This window comes from Protomyctophum parallelum, assembly GCF_964188405.1.
Source record: "Protomyctophum parallelum genome assembly, chromosome: 10".
NCBI classification, from domain to species: domain Eukaryota; kingdom Metazoa; phylum Chordata; class Actinopteri; order Myctophiformes; family Myctophidae; genus Protomyctophum; species Protomyctophum parallelum.
In genome coordinates, this window is record NC_139704.1 from 33,717,566 (window position 1) to 33,738,568 (window position 21,003).

Below are 21,003 nucleotides of genomic sequence, written 5' to 3' on the forward strand. Positions count from 1 at the left end.
CTCGATACCCGGGCTTTCATTTTTGTCGGCGCAAAAGATGAAAGGAGGAATGCATTGGCCGCTCTGGGCTAGAAGTGGGAGTCAAACCCCTCTAGGCCAGAAACACGTTATAGCTCAGGCTAAAGTGATTCAAAAACATTTACATTACGTTAATGCAACACATATACAACTGTAACTATCTTATTGCCATAGAGGCTGATTATAACACGGTATGCGTGTGCATGTAATCACAAATACAGAGTGGTGGTGAGCTCATTGCGTCATATTTTGGGCTATGCTGGTTAACACACACACACGTGCACACTGCGGCACACACACACACACTTGCATAGCCCTTGTGTAATTACCCAAAATGGCCCAGTTGGGGTGGGCCCTCCTGTTTCTACCGGAGTCCTCGTGGTTGTGGGTGGAAGGAGAGGGAGCCTCCTCTCTGCCCCGTCCACCCCCCCTCATGCCTCCAGCCGGAGTCCCAGAGCCGCTCCGAGCCGGCACCCCTCCCTCTGCAAGAGAGGAGGGGCCGTGTTGAAGACCACCACCAAACCACCGTCATGGGGGGGGGGGGGGGTCAACATTCAACAGAGGTTACATGGGGGCGGGGGGGGGGGGGCAAGAGGTGGGAGGGGACGGACAGCATGTACTCACATGGTCAAGGGGAGGTTCGATTGAGAACCAGGGGGGACAATTAAGGCAAGGTCAGGGCATTCTGCCGTCAGGACAGAGTTCCAACGTAAGGGTTTGCGCACAACATGGCTATAAAGGTATGGGGCGGCAGTGGGGTGGCTGTGCAAAGGGTTTAGTAATCCAACCTTGTCACATAGGAGGAGGAAACGTTTAAGACAGGTTGTAATGGAATCTGTGGGACATATGCTCAAAAGACAAATCATCATAATGAATAATGAGGCGACACAAGAAATCGGAGTTATAGAGTATAAGGAATTTACTCGAGTAAGAAGACAGACTTACACAAACCTGTTCATGTATGGAAACCCAGTCTGGCTCCCAGAGTGACAAGAAACGACAGCTTATATAGCTTGCTCCCACACAGACATCCCCCAACATATAGCCTCAAGGCATTCACCAAATGGAACAGTGACGTCATAAAACAAGCAGCACAGGGAACAGCACCAAACTGTAACTTGGAGTATTATTAAATGTTTATCTCTAAATTTCCACGACAAGGTCAGGCATGGCACATGAAGAGAAAGAGTATTAGGAGTTAATATAGGGTAAGGTTTGACGACATCTCTGATGCGGTATAGTTACTGCCACGCACGCACGCACGCACACACGCACGCACGCACGCACGCACGCACGCACGCACGCACGCACGCACGCACGCAGAGCTCTTGTTTGCTTAAGGAATGTCCAGAGACACTATACTCTCTTATATGCTAAAACAGGATGTTTAACATGTCCAGAGGGTAGAAAGCCTCTTTTTGTTGACCGTCTTTATTGTCTTATATACCTCTCCCTGCAGGACAAAAATTAAATAATCAAGAGTTGACCTCAAAGTATAGAGAACGTTTCAATCTGAATTCCGTGGCAGGTCTTCGTGATGACAAGGCTCACGATACATGAAGATAAACACAGATGGCCATCGGCTAAACAAGAAAACATCAAGTATTCCCTGTGTTTACATAGATCACCACTGAGAGAGAGACACACACACACACGCGAGCGCACACGCACACACATGCACGCTCACACACACAAACACGCACACACATGCACACACGCACACACACACACACAGATCGATCGATCGAAGCCAGCGCACCACACTAGCTTCACATGAAACAAGCCCAGAATAGAAACATCTAACGCTCTCGCTGGCAAATTGGGGGCACTGCACAGTTATAGATTTCTAGTTATACTGTGGATGAAACAAATGCAAATGTACGTATCAATGCCCTCATTTAGCATGTCCCAGAGACAAGACTGAGTAGTACAGCCTCAGTTGTATACACGCCACACAGTAATGGTGTGAGAGAGAGTGTGTGTGTGTGTGTGTGTGTGTGTGTGTGTGTGTGTGTGTGTGTGTGTGTGTGTGCGCACGCATCTTGTCGTGCTTTAGCTATTGAAAAATAGCAGATCTACAAGCTCATAGCGCGCCACTCGAGCTTGTAGGTCTGCTATTTTTGAAAAATCGAAGAACGACTGACATTTTTTAGAATCTGATCTCAGGTCAGAATGGGTTAATCAGACCAGTGTGTGTCCAGTGAAACCTCGTATGAATCTGATCTCAGGTCAGAATGGGTTAATTAGCCGTCAGTGGATTGATTCTAACTCAAAAAGACAAGTTACAGGACAAATAAATACATGGCCATAAAGATACAGAAGAACGGAATTGCTTCTGTAGGTGAAAGGCAACTATAGACACAATGCATGGAAGCCCAAACAGCCGGGACCCCCTAACAAGTTAACACAAGACCATGCGGGATCTCCACACCTGCCAATGGTCAGTCACACATATACTGTATAGTAGTGGGACAAGCAAATAATTGTGGGAGAAACACAATGCGTGGCTAAATGCTACTATACACCACATGAGACTGTTTGTGTTACTGTATACATGAACCTAAACTACACATGGACACAGAGTGTACACATTAATCAGACCAGTGTGTGTGTGTCCAGTGGAAACCTCGTATGAATCTGATCTCAGGTCAGAATGGGTTAAGCTGAACACGTGAACCTAATACATAACCCAATAGTGAAAACGTTAACTTGACCTAAACATTAACACAGAGTGAACATTAACCCAAGTTAAACAACATTATGTTTCATGATTTTTTCTAATTCTGCAGGGCTCAGTCAGCGGAATACAATTAGTCAGACCTCACAACAAGGCTTCCTTCCAAACACAGCAATCATATACTGATCTGGAATGCAGTAGTTGTGCTTTTAAACCGGCCAATATACCAAAAGATGCTTGCAATTACCGGCCAATCCATGAACACAATAGGATGTACGCTGACAGCAGTTTACAGAAATCCACGAGTGGTGGAAAAGTATGTGAGGGATTTGATCCCTATGACGTGTCAGTGTGGGTGTGTGTGTGTGTGTGTGTGTGAGTGAGTGAGTGAGTGAGTGAGTGAGTGAGTGAGTGAGTGAGTGAGTGAGTGCGTGTGCGAGCGAAGTGAGCGAGCGTGAGTGTGTGTGTGTGTGTGTGTGTGTGTGTGTGTGGGAGCCAGTGCGTGTGTGCGTGCGTGTCCGTCAGCGTGCACGGCGGCCGCGAGGAGGTAATTGTGTCCGTATTTTGCATGCAGAATAATAAAGCAGCAGCGTCGCTGAGGCAGAGTTGGCGCGCACACACGCACCGCCTCCCCGCCGATTCAGCCTGTCAGACGCATCCATTAAGCATGATGAATCACCCCTCCACTTCACGGCCAATCAAAAGCCTCTCACGGGGGACTCAAATCTGGTCACCTTTAACCCATTGTGGGCGGGAACCCCTTTTTGCTGTTAGCGTCGTGTCATGCTTTTTAGCTATTGAAAAATAGCAGATCTACAAGCTTGCAGGTCTGCTATTTTTTGAAGAATGGTGAAAAAAGCGTTACATGAAAGTGTTTGAGAACGACTGACGTATAGAAAAACAGAGCTTTTTCCAAGAAAACAGTCAGGCTTTTATAGAAGACATTTGCAGAATCGTTCCCAGCTGGAAATGGTTTAACTAAATGATTTTTTCTTGGCCCACGGTGAGTGCAGCGCTATAGTGGCTGTATATACACACTGCCAGCCCCCGATGATGTGGCATGCTGTTAGCGCGGTTCCTGCCACCATGGGGCCACAGCTGTGGCCGTCGTTTAACTCAACGCCATGCTGGATTATAACCCATTTTGGGCGGGGAAAACCCCTTTTTGGTATTAGCATTATGTTATGCTTTTAGCTATTGAAATATAGCAGATCTACGAGCTCGTAGCGCGCCACCGAGTGGTCGCTCTACGAGCTCGTAGGTCTGCTATTTTTGAATAAATAAAACGACGGACATGGAAACATGGCTTTTTCAGAAACTGTCAGGATGTTTAGAATCTGATCTCAGGTCAGAATGGATTAAGAGGCGATGAAAGCGCCGTCTGACCCGCGTGTGCACCTGTGCGAGGTAGGTAATTTGGGAAATGGTTGTTGTTTGTTGTTGTTGTGGGGGGGGGGGGGGGGAGGATACATAACTGAAATCAATAATGACAGGAAAAGAAGGCTCATGCGGCGCGGTTAGCAGCCTGCACCCAGGAAGCTCAAGGTCAAAAGAGGGGATGGCAAATGGAGGCACACACACGCGCACGCACACATATACACGCACACGAAATCACATGGATGCGTTGTGTACTCCAGAATTACTTCCGTTCCCCCAAATAGTCTATGTCTGCAAGGAATTTGAGGCAGCTATTAGTTTGACTTCCTCTATACACTATTAACAGAATGCAAAACCTGTCAGTCCGTCGATCTGTCCATATATGGCTGTCAGTCCATCGCGCCTCGTGACACGTCACGCCACCAATATATGGCCGTCAGTCCGTAACACCTCGTGACACGACACGCTCCATATATGGAGAAGACTGCAGATCATCACCTAGATATGCATATATGGAGCCGGCCGGCAACTCTACATCTGACCTCAAACACTTAGAAGAAAAGAAAAGCTTAGATCCAAGCTACCTGGGCCCTCATCACACCCATGTACACTCAAGACACTGCCCCAGCTGCCACCCTTAGATATCCATATATGGAGCTGACCTGTATATCATCCAGGAAGTGTGTTGTGCAAATTTTGGCATCGGCAGCGCCAATGGTGCCGGAGATTAGCTGTACACAGACGGACGGACGGACGGACGGACGGACGGACGGACTGCAAACATACTCTCTCCCCATTGCCTTCGGCCCGGTGGAGACAATAATCATGAATACCATTATGTAAAAGAAAAAGTAACTAACTCCGAACAAAAGTCTTACTGACGACAACCTCCGTCTGTCTGAAAAGTTCATGTTCATGTTCCTCATCGTCTCTGCATGGCACACACAACGATCCAGCAATAGCGGAGATCAACCGTACAGGGAACAGGCAAGGTCGGAGACCGAGAGAGATGAGAGAGAGAGAGAGAGACGTACGCACACACGTGCAGACACACACACACACACACACAAATACAGAGAGAGAGAGGTACAGTCAACACAACTCCCCCGCAGGCTCTTCTTTCCTCTTAAAACACGAAGCGTGAGAGCAGACGAGAGGGCTGGAACTGTACACCTCTTGCCTCGTGCGGATAAAGGCCCTTTGATCTGGGACTGAACGGGAGATGGCTTGGGCGGAAAAGTCACAAGCGGGTAGGGTATAAGGGGGGGGGGGGGGGGGGGGGGGACTGGGAAAAGGCAGAGAAATCAATAGATTCTTGTAGACACAGCCTCGGGTTTCCAATCTAACACGGCGCCTTATCGATTTAGGCTTCAAGATGAGACGAGGCGCGGGGACAGTAACGCCGGAGAGAGATTTGGGAGTGTTTAGCAGAACAAACTCCAGAGGAGTGGTATATATATATATATATATATATATATATATATATATAGGGATGGAGAGGAAGGTGCGGCGTGTATACAGCTATATACACTGCTCTGTCAGCGCAGACACACTGCACAGAGGCAACGGACACAATGAAGAAAGACATATCCTGTGAATCTCCCTCTGTTTAACCCTGAGATCAGATTAAAAAAATGTCTTCTACAATCTACATCCCGACAGTTTTCTGAAATTTCTGAAAAGGCGATTTTCAAAATATAGCAGACCTACGATCTGCTATTTTCAATAGCTAAAGCATAACATGATGCTAACACCAAAAGTGTTTTACCAGAACATACATTTAGTCTGGCCGAGGCTCTTTGACAGGTCAGAAAGCAGCAGCAAAAAAAAACTCACGTGAAAACTATAGAAAGAATATTTATGAGAGCTCTCCTCATAAATAGGCTGGGGAAATATGGAAAAATCTAATATTACAATACTTTTGATCAAATACCTTGAGTGATAGTGTGACTATAATATTGTATTTATAAAAAAAAAGTGAAACATTCTTAAACAATGCAAAAAATAGCAACACTGCATCGACATACTGGCGACATCACCACCATAATACGTTTATAGTGTCATATCTCAATACGCAAATAAAATACAACATATTGCCCATAGCCTTATAGCTCTCCTTAACCGTCAGATGGCACCCAAATGGAACAGAGATGTTTCTGGGAAAGAGAGCAGGGGGCCAGTCATCCTCAATGGCTCAGTGCAAAAGTCGCTCAGAGTCAGAGAGTTCTGCCTGACCTGTTTGAGTGGCACACACGTGCACGTGCACACACACACACACACACACACACACACACACACACACGCACACACACACAGGTGGAGGCGAGGCACTTTCATGTACATTGATGTGCGGCTGGAGTGGAATTGGCTTGTGGAGGAATGAGTATACAGTTTAGCGCTGTGAATGAGAATTCTGCGGGGGAAGCGACGCGGAGTGCTGCGTCGAGCGAATGGACGAGGTCAGAAAGAGCGTTTTAATGGAAGTTCAAAGAGCGTGACGACAAAAAAATATAGAGATAGAGAGAGAGAATAGAAAATTAGACGATCATCGCTGTGAGCAAATGTCAGTCATGACGGTTTGTGACCGACATTGTTTGACACACTGTGTTCCCGCAGTTCTCTCATCTCAGCTAATTGTTATCCAATTAGGTCAAGTTAAACCACGTGAACCCTATGGTGTCCCTATTCTGCTCATATGTGAAAATACTAATAGGGTGGTTGGACTGTGTTCACAGGGCCGGGTCCTGAGCAATCTGGCGCCCCATGCAGGATTTGGGGAGGCACTGGGGAGGCACTGGGGGGGGGACACTGGGGGGGACACTGGGAGGCACTGTGGAGGCACTGGGGGGGACACAGGGGAGGCACTGTGGAGGCACTGGGGGGGACACAGGGAGGCACTGTGGAGGCACTGGTGGGGACACAGGGGAGGCACTCGGGGGACAGTGGGCACTGGGAGGCACTGGGGGGGACACAGGGGAGGCACTGGGGGGGACAGTAGGCACTGGGGAGGCACTGGGGGGGACACAGGGGAGGCACTCGGGGACAGTGGGCACTGGGGAGGCACTGGGGGGGACACAGGGGAGGCACTCGGGGGACAGTTACTGGTGAGGCACTGGGGGGGGGACAGGGGAGGCACTGGGGGGGGACAGTAGGCACTGGGGAGGCACTGGGGAGGCCACTGGGGATGCACTGGGGAGTCATTAGGGAGGCCCTGGGCAGACATTGGGGAGGCACTTGGGAGGCTCTGGGGGGACACTCATGGGCAGCACCCGAAGCGGCTGCTTCGTCGGCCTCTAGGAACGGCCTGTGTGTTCAGAGCAGACTATAGCCTTCAACAACAAATATATTATATTGAGAACTCCTTAAGTTGCAGGGTGCTCAGTGAGTCCACCTCCCTGGGATAAAAACAGACTCTCACACTGCAATAAAGATATATGACATGTTCAGTTCTCTACCTGTATGTAAGTCTTCTAATAGCTGTAGCTGCTGTGTTCTCTCTCTCTCTCTCTCTCAGTCTCACTCTTGTACACTCACTGCAGTGCACGCACTCACACATGTACACACACGCAAAGAATTGCACATTCTTACTTGCATCCAGCACCCACTCCTCCCACCCCCACCCTCTCGCACACAGACACACACGCACAACGCACGCACGCACGCACGCACACACACACACACACACACACACACACACACACACACACACACACGCACACACAAATGCAGCACAACACGAATTGCTAAAGTGGAGGAGACAAAGACAGGGCAATGGACGGAACAGGAGTGACATAGAGCGAGGGGAGACAAAATGATGCCAGGGAAAGTATAAGCAACAGAGAGAAAGACAGAAGAAAGATGAAGGGAGAGAGATAGAGAAATGTGGTTGCCAATTATAATGGAGATCTGTAGAGCCTCTGTGCTCTCTCTCTGTGTGTGTGTGTGTGTGTGTGTGTGTGTGTGTGTGTGTGTGTGTACATGAGAGAGAGAGTGAACACAGAGGGAGAACTACCACGAACTGTCAGGCGACGCACTACAGATGTTTTTGCGCGCACGCGCACACACACACACACACACACACACACACACACACACACACACACACACACACACACACACACACACACACACACACACACACACACACACACACACACACACACACACACGCACAGCTTCCAAGGTTTACTTCACACACATCGACGCGCAGCTTCAAGGTTTACTTCAGTATATGTCTTGACAGATAGAAGAGGCAAAATATTGAGCTTTGGAGTATTGGGGTTAAGGCTTATATGAGCAGTGAGTGAGGGGGGGTGATATTATATAAGACGTATAAGACGTTTACAAATCGTGGTATATACAAGAGAGAGCTGACGGACAGGAAGAGTCGAGGGTCAAAGCCAAGTAAATGTCCAAAGGACGACATAAGGCTATATGAGCGAGCGTTGTTGCACGGATCCTTGTTAAAAGTTACGGAAGTCTGACAAGTATAGCATCAACAACACATAACAAGTTTTTATAGTCCCGTCTTGCAGCCATGCCTCCAGGTATATAGAGGTTACTGATGTCCTTGGAACAGGCATTTTTAAAGGAGTTATGCAGATAATGGGATGATAAAGGGAAATATTGCCTGCTGTGTGATTTATGGGAGACAAAAAGTAGAGAGAACAAGAGGGGGGGGGGGGGGTGTAGCCTATCCGTTAAACACCAGACTCCCCCCCCCCCCCCCCCCCCCCCCGCAAGAGCTATCAAATAAAATACTAACTGTGGTTTGAGATAAATGCCCCCCAATATATCTCGGGGGGCTGATACGTTTGTCATGAGCTATGAGCTTGTAGATCTGCTATTTTTTCAATAGCTAAAGCATGACATAATGCTATGACACCAAAAGGGGTTCCCGACCCGGAATGGGATAAAAAGGTCAGACCCTTGGCTGGGTCCCCCCCCGGTTGAGACGATGCAGCCGTGTGTATATACAAACTCATCTCTAGTATTCACCGTTCGCACGGCTGGGGATCCTTTGATGTCCTTATCTGCGTTTCCCCGCTGCCGTGCCGTGCACCCGATCGTTTAGCCACAACTATTTATGTCCAGTGACTTTTTTTTGGCTGATGCCCAGTCCCTTACGTGTCGCTTTTCACACCCAACCCCCCACCCCCCCCCCCTTCCCCCCATCTCTGTTTCATTTCTTTCCTCATCTGGCCTCTCCATCTGGCACCACACAGCCACTAAATGACAATCGGGGTGACATTATAAAAAAGGCCTTTTATATGGAAAACACAGCGATTGCGCACTCCTCCTACTATATACACCACCTCTGTAGCACACAGCCAGAAAGTTTTTTAACCAATTTAGGCCTGACGTCGAGATTAAAAAAAAAAAAAAAGTCTTCTAAATTCTGACAGTTTTCATGTTTCTGTATCAGTGAGTGGTGCTCAATATTTCATGTCGAGGACCCCAAAAATGTAATTGGCCACCGACCGACACCCATCTGAAAATGTGTTATTTCAGGAACCCCCCCCCCCCCCCCCTACAAGCTCGTAGCGCGCCACTCGGTGGCGCGCTAAATTATAACATGTTTAAAACACCAAAAGGGGTTCCCGCCCCAAAATGGGTTAAACACCATTTAAACAAATAATCCTCCACTCACTTTCAAGGGGAAATATATAGTACTGTACCAGATGTGATTTTTCCCCACTGTAAAAACAGGGAGAGGGGGAAACCCCAAAATATCAGGAATGTGAGGTTCATAACATTGCCGTTACTATTTCAGAAATAAATTTGATCACAGCACATCACGCGAGTTTTTAACAATACAATTTAAGTATAGCAAAAGGGAGACAATCCGGGCACTCAAAGTTAAAAAGAGGAAGGCCTTTATTTATAATTAAAACCTTAGGTATGTGATTTAAGTACGTCATGGGGTTAATCGTATGTATTTTGTTGACTGTGGTATACCCTAAGGGTTTAATGGCCATTTCCTTTTCCCCTTGACATCAAGGGCTCCATTTTCGTCACCTCTAAACCCATTATACCTAAACTTCTTTGCCTTTTTTTTTTTTTTTTACTATTTTGAAAAACATTTTTGAATAGTTCAACTATAGCCCAACCTACATTGACACGTTGTGAGCTTGTAGACTGGCCATTTTAACTATTCAAAAATGTTTTGCAAAATAGTAAAAAAAAAAAAAAAAAGGGCAAAGAAATGTAGGGGATAAGGGGTTTAGCGGTGACGAAAATGGAGCCCCAAATCTCTTATACAGACATAGGGCTTATGTAGTAGAGATGAGGTGATGGATGGGATGAGAGGTTAGAAGGGATTCACCTACGCCACCACGGACGTCAATCTATTACAATGCAACTGCAGGAGTGTAACCAAAAGGGTCCATTTGTTTACATTTGTGCACTCTCAGAGTTAAACACTGAGGATTTCATGGTGCAGAGTTTCAAAGTGCAGAAGACCCCCAGTGGTCGTGGTTAAATGACTGGTCTGCTTTCACCCTGCAGATGGCTTTGCTCAGATGAGCACTCTCGGTGGCAAGCTGTGAGGGCTGTCACGGTGGCAGAATGACTGAACCCAAATGCAGAGGGAAGTTCAAAATAACTGCTTTATTAAACAAAAAGTCAAGCTTACAAAATAAGTAGCAGTAGCAAAGCAATAAACCAAAGGTCCAATAAGCAAAACCTTTCAGAAGCATGAAGTAGCCACGAGGAAGTCCATGAATGCAAACTCTTCAGTAAATACAAAAAGACAAACCCAAAACATCAAGGTAGAGCAGGGGACAACGACATGAAGCACCGGACAAGGAATTATGTTCTGACAGTTAGTTTGTGCAAGGAGTCCAGTATTTATAGGTGGGTTGATTGTAGCAGAGTTCACAGGTTTGTAATTGGCTGGGCTGATGAGAGTGTAACCAGGTGTGTAACTAGGACTGAGGGCTGCAATGGGAAGTGGGAGTGGCCGAAGTGGAAAGACATACACAACTGGGCAGAGGGAGAGATACAGAAAGAGGGGAATAAACAGGCAGAGGGCCAAATCATGACAGTACCTCCCCCTCAAGGGGCGGATACCAGACGACCAACGACCTTGACCAGGAACGAGCAGGGAGGGTGGAGGGGGCCTGGAGGAGGGAACCTGAGGCAAAGCTGGAGACTTCAGGGGGACGGCCGGGACGATGGCCAGAGGCGGAGCCTGTGACTTCAGGTGGGCGGCCAGGACGATGGCCAGAGGCGGAGCCTGTGAATTCAGGTGGGCGGCCGGGACGATGGCCAGAGGCAGAGCTGCTGAGTTCAGGGGGACGCCCTGGGGGCCGAGACGAGGCGGAGGGGTCATCAGGCGGACGACCGGGAGGCAGAGACATTTGGGCCGAAGGCTCAGTTGGCAACGCCGGAGGTGCTGCAGTCAGAGGCGACGGAGCTGCAGGCACAGTAGGCGGGGCTGCCAGCGCAGGAGGTGGTGCTGCAGGTGGGACTGCAGGCGGTGCTGCAGGTGGGACTGCAGGCAGTGCTGCAGGCGGGACTGCAGGCGGGACTGCAGGCGGTGCTGCAGGTGGGACTGCAGGCGGTGCTGCAGGTGGGACTGCAGGCAGTGCTGCAGGCGGGACTGCAGGCGGTGCTGCAGGTGGGACTGCAGGCAGTGCTGCAGGCGGTGCTGCAGGTGGGACTGCAGGCAGTGCTGCAGGTGGGACTGCAGGCACTGGGGGCGGGGCTGCAGGAAACAGGTCTGCAGCGGCCGGAGCTGGAGCTGCAGGAGCTGGAGCTGGGGTTGCAGGAGCAGGAGCTGGAGGAACCAGGACTGCAGCGGATGGAGCTGGAACTGCAGGAGCTGGGGCTGCAGGAGACGTGGAGGATGCTGCAGACTCTGGAGACGGGACCCCAGTAGACACTGCACATCCTGGAGACGAGGAGGATCCAGGAGACGTGGAGGTGGAGGATGCTGCAGACTCTGGAGACGGGACCCCAGTAGACACTGCACATCCTGGAGACGAGGAGGATCCAGGAGACGCGGAGGTGGAGGATGCTGCAGACTCTGGAGACGGGACCCCAGAAGACACTGCACATCCTGGAGACGAGGAGGATCCAGGAGACGTGGAGGTGGAGGATGCTGCAGACTCTGGAGACGGGACCCCAGTAGACACTGCACATCCAGGAGACGAGGAGGATAAAGGAGACATGGAGGGTGCTGCAGGATCTACAGGCAGGGTAGAGGGCGGAGTGCTGGGCAGTAGGGTGGTTTGGATGCCGGGTAGTGGGGTGCTGGGCAGTGAAGACCACTGGGGGTGTAAGGAGCCATGGCGACCACGCCTTCTCCTGGCAGGCCCACGGTTCCCCACACAGAGGGCCAAGCGAGACCCTTCATAAGGGTCCTGGGCTCGAGCTGGCTCAGAGTACACCGGGATTTTAGCAGTCTTGCAAAAATATGAAAGTAAATCCAAAGGCTGGTTCTTTTGTTGATCTGGGACAGGGCAGACAGATGAAAAGCTCACTACTCCAACTCTAATTGACTGGGTAGTTGACTGGGAAGCATGGGTGGTTTCAAAGTCCCTGAGCCTCTCACAGACCACATCCAGGCGGGGGACAAAATGGCTTACCCACGGCCTCTCCTTAAACCACTGCTGCTGGATAGAGATCTCCTCTTGGAGTGCAGCATGCAATGGAGGGGGTGAGGCCATGAAACGAGCAACCACATTTTCAAAGTCATCCACCTTTTGGTGAAAAAGTCTTCGCTCTGCTGGGTTCATATTTGGTCAGAACATACTGTCACGGTGGCAGAATGACTGAACCCAAATGCAGAGGGAAGTTCAAAATAACTGCTTTATTAAACAAAAAGTCAAGCTTACAAAATAAGTAGCAGTAGCAAAGCAATAAACCAAAGGTCCAATAAGCAAAACCTTTCAGAAGCATGAAGTAGCCACGAGGAAGTCCATGAATGCAAACTCTTCAGTAAATACAAAAAGACAAACCCAAAACATCAAGGTAGAGCAGGGGACAACGACATGAAGCACCGGACAAGGAATTATGTTCTGACAGTTAGTTTGTGCAAGGAGTCCAGTATTTATAGGTGGGTTGATTGTAGCAGAGTTCACAGGTTTGTAATTGGCTGGGCTGATGAGAGTGTAACCAGGTGTGTAACTAGGACTGAGGGCTGCAATGGGAAGTGGGAGTGGCCGAAGTGGAAAGACATACACAACTGGGCAGAGGGAGAGATACAGAAAGAGGGGAATAAACAGGCAGAGGGCCAAATCATGACAGGCTTACATGAAGTGTCTCGCTCGGGGACACTTCGACGCGTAAATGGGCGACCCCTTTGAACCAGTGCATGGACCTTCTGATTACCAGACGGCCTTGCTATCCACTCCAGTAGTAGAAGTAGACAGCGGAGAGCGGTCAACGAGGGATGATGGAGGTATAACAGAGAAGAAGGCTATAGGGTTTGAATGAGTGCGATAGGTATTGATAACATCGCAAGCAGTCATGAATACAGAAATGTGAAGCTAGGCCCAGGCCGTAGCGTAACGGTCTGGGCACCGGACTGGTAATCCAGTCGCAGTGTGCCGCAGGTTCGACTCCCGGACCCGACACGGCCTTTACTGCATGTCATCCCCCATCTCTCTCCCGTTTCCTGTCAGCCTACTGTCTGTCCCTTCAAAAAAAAAAAATCAATAAAAGGCGTAAGCCGCAAAAAAATATCTAAAAAAAAAAAAAAAATGTGAAGCTGGCCAGGCAAGCGCATCCTGCAGGGCTGGACTGGGACAAAGAATCGGCCCACCACAACCAGCGCGCAGATAGCAGAAACTCTACCGCCCGCTCCGTCGCGGCACACACACAAACAAACAAGCCCTGATACCACCACTTTTACAGAACAACATATAGGCCTAAATGATACAAACTAAACACACAACTACACAACCCTTTGTGGAGGGTTTATTTGTTACTCACTGATACAGGTACAGTGAAATTATCATGATGGCACTGTCACTTCCTAATCCTATACTTGGGTTGGGCCAAATGGCGGTAACGCTATAGTCAACATGCACCTGAAGATAACAATACTCCTTCTCCTCTCTCTCTCTCTCTAGACTGCAAGGACTTTTAGGAGCTACTGTGTCCTTGTAGAGTAGACCAAGTGTTTGACTGTACTCTGTTGCCGTTTGCATTTCTGTCTAATGACGTTTTCAATCTCTCTCTCTCTCTAGCCAAATAAATGGTAAATGGTGAATTTATATAGCGCCTTTATCCAAGGCGCTTTACGGAGATTGTGCATTACATTCACCACATTCAGACACACATTTCATACACCGATGGCGGCCGAAACCATGCAAGGCACCAACCAGCACACCGGGAGCAATTTGGGGTTCAGTGACTTGCTCAAGGACACTTCGACAGTAACTCTGGGCGAGCCCACAGGGTTCGAACTGGCAACCTTACGGTTACCATCCAGCCACTCTATCCCTGAGCCACCGCCAGACAGAACTTTACTGTACACATCTCTCTAAAAATCATAATGTGATTTGTGGTCATGAATGCTACAGGTATAGAGTTACCATGCATGAGATGCAGAAGACATTGCATGTTGTTCTGGTTTTGAGACTCAGTTGGACCTGTTGCTTTGTAGAGAGACGGGGGAGGTTTGCATTGAGTTAACCTGTTATTTAGAGTTTAATAAAAGAACGTCATTGAACTAAATAGGCCCCCATTGTCTTTTTAAGGGGGAGTTATCACAGCACGGAGAAATCAATGCCAGCTTGGATGACTGGCTTCAGTGTTAACCCATTTTGGACTGAGGTCGATAAAAAAAGTCTTCTAAATCCTAAAATAAATCTGAAAAACCCATGTTTTTATGTCAGTGGTGCTCAACCTTTTTCATGTCAAGGACCCCCAGAATTATCTCTATTGGGCCACGGACCCCCATCTCAAAATATGTAGCTCCAGGGACCCCCCCAGAAGCCAATATTTTAGTTATTTTAGTTAACAATGTTCGCTCTGAAATATATATTCAATGATGTGCGCCTCATTTTAACGATCTTTCAAAAATAGCAGACCTACAAGCTCGTAGCGCGCCACTCGGTGGCGCGCTATGAGCTTGTAGATCTGCTATTTTTCAATAGCTAAATTATAACATAATGTTTTAAACACCAAAAGGGGTTCCCGTCTAGAATGTGTTAAAGAAAAGCGTAACCATAGTTTTACCCAGATGCCCATTGTAAAACAATCAATTCAATATCAACGTCTCCATGAATCACGATATATATACCACGGAAACCATGCAATGCACCGACCAGCACATCAGGAACAATGTGGGCGTTCAGTGTCTTTGCTCAAGGACTCTTCGAGTCTAACTCTGCAGGGGAGCCCGGGGTTCGAACAGGCAACCTTTGCGGTTACCATCCAGCCGCCCGTATGTTGTCTACAGTATCATGTTCAGCTTAACAATATATTATAACGTTTAATATCGTAAATTCATAATCCAAATAATGTAACTGTGGAGCGCAGAGCAAGTTTAGATGAGTACATGCAGTATAGGCTACTGCGCGAGTGCGTGCGTGTGTGCGTGCATGTGTGTTATAAACGTGTGCTTGTGTGCTTGTGACAGCACAAACAACACTCCAACATAAAACATCCACTCCCCTCCTAATGAGAAGGCTTTCAGCAGTTCCACAGCCAGCAGAAAAGCATTCAATGAGGCTTTGAAACACATGAACATTGATTTCAGAGAAACACACACAGAGAAGTGAGAGGAGGAGGAGGAGGAGGAGAGGGTAAAACAGAGAGAGAGAGAGAGAGGCATTGAATAAAGAAAGTCAAATTGACACACACAAACACACCGCTCTGTTTAGGTTCATGGAGATTGATTGCCCTCATTACTTTCACATCCCTTAACCGTGAACACAAACTGCTATACACATGTAGCAAAAATATATTGAGTAAGTTAATTTAACTTGACCCCCCCCCTCTCTCTCTCTCTCTCTCTCATTAGCAGGCAACAGAGCAGCACTATCTCTCTCTCTCTCTCTGTTTCTGGCACAACAGCGCCACTTTTCCCCCTACTGGTACCCATAGTCACGCACACAGTCACATATAGGTTAGCACGGACCTTGCTGTTCCTTGGAGTGGTTGCACAACTCAAAAGTCGTTAAAAATGTGGCACAAATCTTTGAATATAATTATATTCTTTCAGAAGACTTTTTTTATTTATTTCGACGTCAGGCCTAAATGGGCTAAAGCACAACAAGGAAAATGGATGCTCTTATATCTAGGCTATGCTCAAACTCATATAGATTGGCTGTTATCAGTAGCTGACAGGTAATGTATACGGCTGGGTGGCTGTGTTTTGGTTCGGTGCTTATACCTGTGGTGAAATGTAATTGGTCAAAAATGGCAGAAATCTTTGCTCCCCTTGCCATGAGATTGGTCAAAACATCATGAATCCACTGGCCTTGCCGAGCTTCTATGGTGCTATGCTGTTGCGATAAGTCTAGTCTAGTGGATATAGACAGACACTTTGGTGAAATTTCGTTTTAATTTAACGGCGGTAAAAAAGTACTGACTAAAACTGCAGTACCCTTAGTGTGTGTGTGTGTGGGTACCCTTTACACACACACACACACACACACACACACACACACACACACACACACAGAAAGAAAGAAAGAAAAACACAATAAACTACAGCAGAGAAGCCTGATTGCAAATGAGTCTGACCCAACCCTGAGATCCATGCAGGCAGCTGATTAAAATAAATCACGCATGCACGCACGCACAAACACACACACACAAACACACACAGTTGACATCGTCTAAATTGAAATCTTTTCAAATGACATAATTAAATGATTCCGATCATTTGATTTTAAACCCACGTGTGCCAATACCGATTTTTCTCTTTTAGAACACTCACAATAGTCCAATATCCAAAAATCACAGACAATATCCAGTCTAATATATATATCATCATCATACTATAATTCAGTCAATGTCTGTCTGAATGTCTGTCAGAAACACCGCCGTAGCTCCTCACCGCCTGCACCAATCGCTCCCACTTTTCACACGGGCATTGACCATAATAATATGGAGGTCTTAACGAAGCCCTTTCTTCCAATTTAACAAATTATAAATTAATAATTAATGTATTAGTGAATTAAAAATGCCAGAAGAGTATTCAGACTGATCCAGGGCAACTGATCCCCGCAAAGGGAAAAAGGCAGAAAAAATTGAGGACAATACGTATAATCACACCATCGATGTGTTAACACATTTAGGCCTGACCTCGAAATTAAATAAAAAAATCTTCTAAATCCTCCAGTTTTCTGAAAAAATATTTCACAATTTTTCAAAAATAGCAGACCTACAAGCTCGTAGCGCGCCACTCGGTGGCGCGCTATGAGCTTGTAGATCTGCTATTTTTCAATAACGCTAACACCAAAAGGGGTTCCCGCCCCCAAAATGGGTTAAATGGGTGTTGTGTCTGTCTGCTATATTATATAGGTTGCGTTCACAGCTTCCAGTTTTAGAGATCTGGCATCATTTCACAGCAAATCACATTTCATGGGAAATATAGGAGCCTTCAGAATGAGTGACACCGACTGTGCCGAATAGTATATATATAAAAAACATGTTCTTGTTAAGAGTTCTATAGCTTCAACTTAAAGTCAAGTTAAGGCCGTGGATTCTGGATTGACTGTTAAAGGGATTGTGACATTAAAAAAAAGGTTTTGGAATTGTTCTTGTTTTTTTTAGGTTTTCTAATCTCAATTGCACCCCAAAAACATGAACTTTTAACATTCAGTAGATTTTCTGTGATCTGGGGTTTTCTGGCTCAAACAGGTGCTCTGATTTGCCGGCAGTAAGTGACATCACTTACTGCAAATCCCATATATGTCAATGGGATTTGCCAGCAGATGTCACTGTTTCACTGTGTTGCCTGTTTTCATTGTAGCTCAAAAGGCCCAAAAACCCCCAAAGAAAACTTCAGACCACAGAAAATCCACTGAATGTTCAAAGTTCAGGTTTTTTGGGTGGAATCGAGGTCATAAAACCTAAAAGAAAAAAGAAAAATAAATGAAAATTAATGTCATAAAACCTTTAAACAAAGGATGTTTTATAGCTCCAGCAGATCTTGGTGTATAGTATAGCGAATATTCAAACTCCCATATATGGAGCTTATGGCAGAAAATGCTGTCAACGGTCAGTTACTATACTGTATATGAACAAGTAAGACACCCTGAGGGCGAGAAGCGGCGAGGTCACGCGTGCACACATCGGCCTATAGGTGACGGCAGACTGCTGGGCGAGCGCTGGCACTTTGGCATGGCCCTCCCATTAGCCAACTTTAATATAGGCAGGATTGATTGAAGTGTTATTTATGAATGTTTCACTAATGTGCTCAAGGTTTCGAATTGTGCAAGTGGCAGACATCAATACTTCATTGTTTTGTTTAGTTTTTTAAGCTCCATTTTTCTTTTTTTGCTCCATTCACCAAAACTCAACCCCCACCATCCAAAAACACTATCTGCCCCCTGGTAAAAAAAAAAACGTGCCAAATGAACTTAACTAAATTAACTGCACCACCTCTCTCTCTGTGTGTGTGCGTGTGTGTGTGCGTGCGTGCGTGTGTACATGTGTGTGTTTGCTTTGTGCACACCAGCCGGCTCAGAGCTCCTCACAAGCTCCTCCAGCGCCATCCTATCCTCGTGTGACTTGGTAACCAATATCTACCCTGCGAGAGACTGTGTGTGCGTGTGTGCAAAATGTAGGCTTCTGTCCATCATTTCTGCCCAATCCGTGAGGACTCATTAAAAAAACATTTCAACTTCATTATGTCAGTGTACCAACTCCCAGCCCTGCTGCATGCCTTAGGATATTCATCTTCATCTTCCTATATTTAGAGAGAGGAGATGAATTATGCTCACTGAGAGCCTGAGGACCCGGGTTCGGATCTGAACCCGCCGCTCACTGAGCCAACAGGTATACCGTTCCTCTTGTTTGAGCCGTTTGACGTGCCAGCACATTTACAGCTACTGTATATGGAGACAGGAAGGAACGGCCTGATATTAAAACCCTTTCAGCGCTGGCATTTATTTAAAAGTTACTGTAGGATCAATTTGACTTTTTCCAGTCAAGCTCTTATTTTGAAAAGCCACAGTTCCAGTCTACCGGAAGTAGCTTATCCTAGGATGCTCCAAACCGGGGCACTGTAGAGCTCCACATCGACGGCTCTGTGCCGTCAAAGAAACACTGTTTTGACCAAAATGCCAACTGGGACAAGGAATATAGGAGATACAGGCGATTGAAAGAAACGGATAGAATGGATTATTATGGCGACGACGATCTATGATGGACGATCCAGTGCTGCGCTAACAACACCGCTAGCTAACCGGCTAACGTAAGTAGCATTATGGCCCGGTCGATCGAATGCACTATAAAAGCGCAATTGCCATTAATCAACAGCAATGGCGTTAAGCGTTCGTATCAAAATTAGGCATTAATCAACGGCAATGACGCTGACGGTATTAAAATGATCAAAACAAACATTTCGCAGTAGTCAAAAGAGTTGTTAATTAGGAGAGGTAGAATGGAAATAAAGATGAATAAATCGTGTAATACTGTGCTCATATTCTCAATAACTATACTCAATTCTAACAATGCTAATTTTCAGTGTCATACGTACATGCGCATTGAGATCTCTGTGTATCACACCTTTATACGTAACTTTTTCCCCCATACAACGGAATTACCAAATAAAAGACAGGTGCACACAGTAAAAGTATGCACGGCTATTATGTGGATTGTATATACAATTACATTAGGTCTAGTGTGTCACTATACTAAATTAGACTGACACCCACAGGTGTGCATGGTTCAGTCAATGTACGTTTTAAGTGTGTGCGTGCATGTGTGCTCGCGCGTGCGTGCGTAAATTTGGATTAGTACACTGTGTGTCTGCCACTAGAGAACAGCGGTTTGAGTCAGCTGTATACAGCCTATTAATGAATTAGAGATTAATTATGGCACCCTATTGTTCTTATACAGCCAGAGATCACAGAGCATTACTGTCTCACAGAGACAAAGGACGAACCGATATTCTTAGAGCCTCGGGAATGCCATTTAGGGCTTTTTTTTTAGTTTAGCCATTTAGCCGACACTCTAAGCTTAGACTTCTTGGACACAGACATTACAGCACAAGGACATGGATGGATGCAGTACATGTATCAGACCCACAGCAGTGCTTACTGTACATACAGTAAGTACGTGATCCTAGAAAGATCACATGAGAGGCAAAAAAGGTATACAAACACGGCAATAGCTAAGGAGAAGGCTTGACCTGAGATCAGATTCTAAAAATGTCCTCTACGTCCTGACAGTTTTCTGAAAAAGCTATGTGTTTCCATGTCAGTCGATTTTCCAAAAATAGCAGACCTACAAGCTCGTAGCGCGCCACTTGGTGGCGCGCTATGAGCTTGTAGATCTGCTATTTTTCAATAGCTAAAGCATAACATAATGCTAACACCATAAGGGGTTCCCGCCCCAAAATGGGTTAAGAATACCTCCTTCTATAGCCTAGAAGGAGGTATTCCTAATCTCCTAATTTATTTGCACATTATATCGAGTGGATTTCGAGAAGTCCAAGAAAGTAGTGTCGTGTGAGAATCCCAGATTGCACTGACAGTGTTATAACATCCATTCTGTTTGAAGCATATAGAAATTGAAGGCTTTATGGTCGGTTAAATTAAAGTGTATAGCGAGTGTAGAATGACACCTTGTGAGAGAGAAGCGTGGCATTTTAATTCACGCGTCATTACCTCGGCAATCTGTAGACACAATCAGACTAATCACTCCCAGCTGCAGGTGTATAGCAACTTGTCTATACGCGGGAGGTGTTTATACTCCCTGGACACAGCCTGTCACCTGTGGCATACCCCAAGGTTCCGTCC

At 46.7% G+C, this 21,003-nt stretch overlaps 1 protein-coding gene across 1 annotated transcript in view; it reads right to left on the reverse strand.

The window, feature by feature from the left end:
- Positions 1–21,003, reverse strand: part of gfra1a (gdnf family receptor alpha 1a) — a 148,870-nt gene that overhangs the window by 121,148 nt on the left and 6,719 nt on the right. The window contains exon 4 of the mRNA XM_083775331.1: positions 348–500. Coding sequence (XP_083631457.1) covers positions 348–500 — 153 coding nt within the window. The remainder of the gene's footprint in view (positions 1–347; positions 501–21,003) is intronic.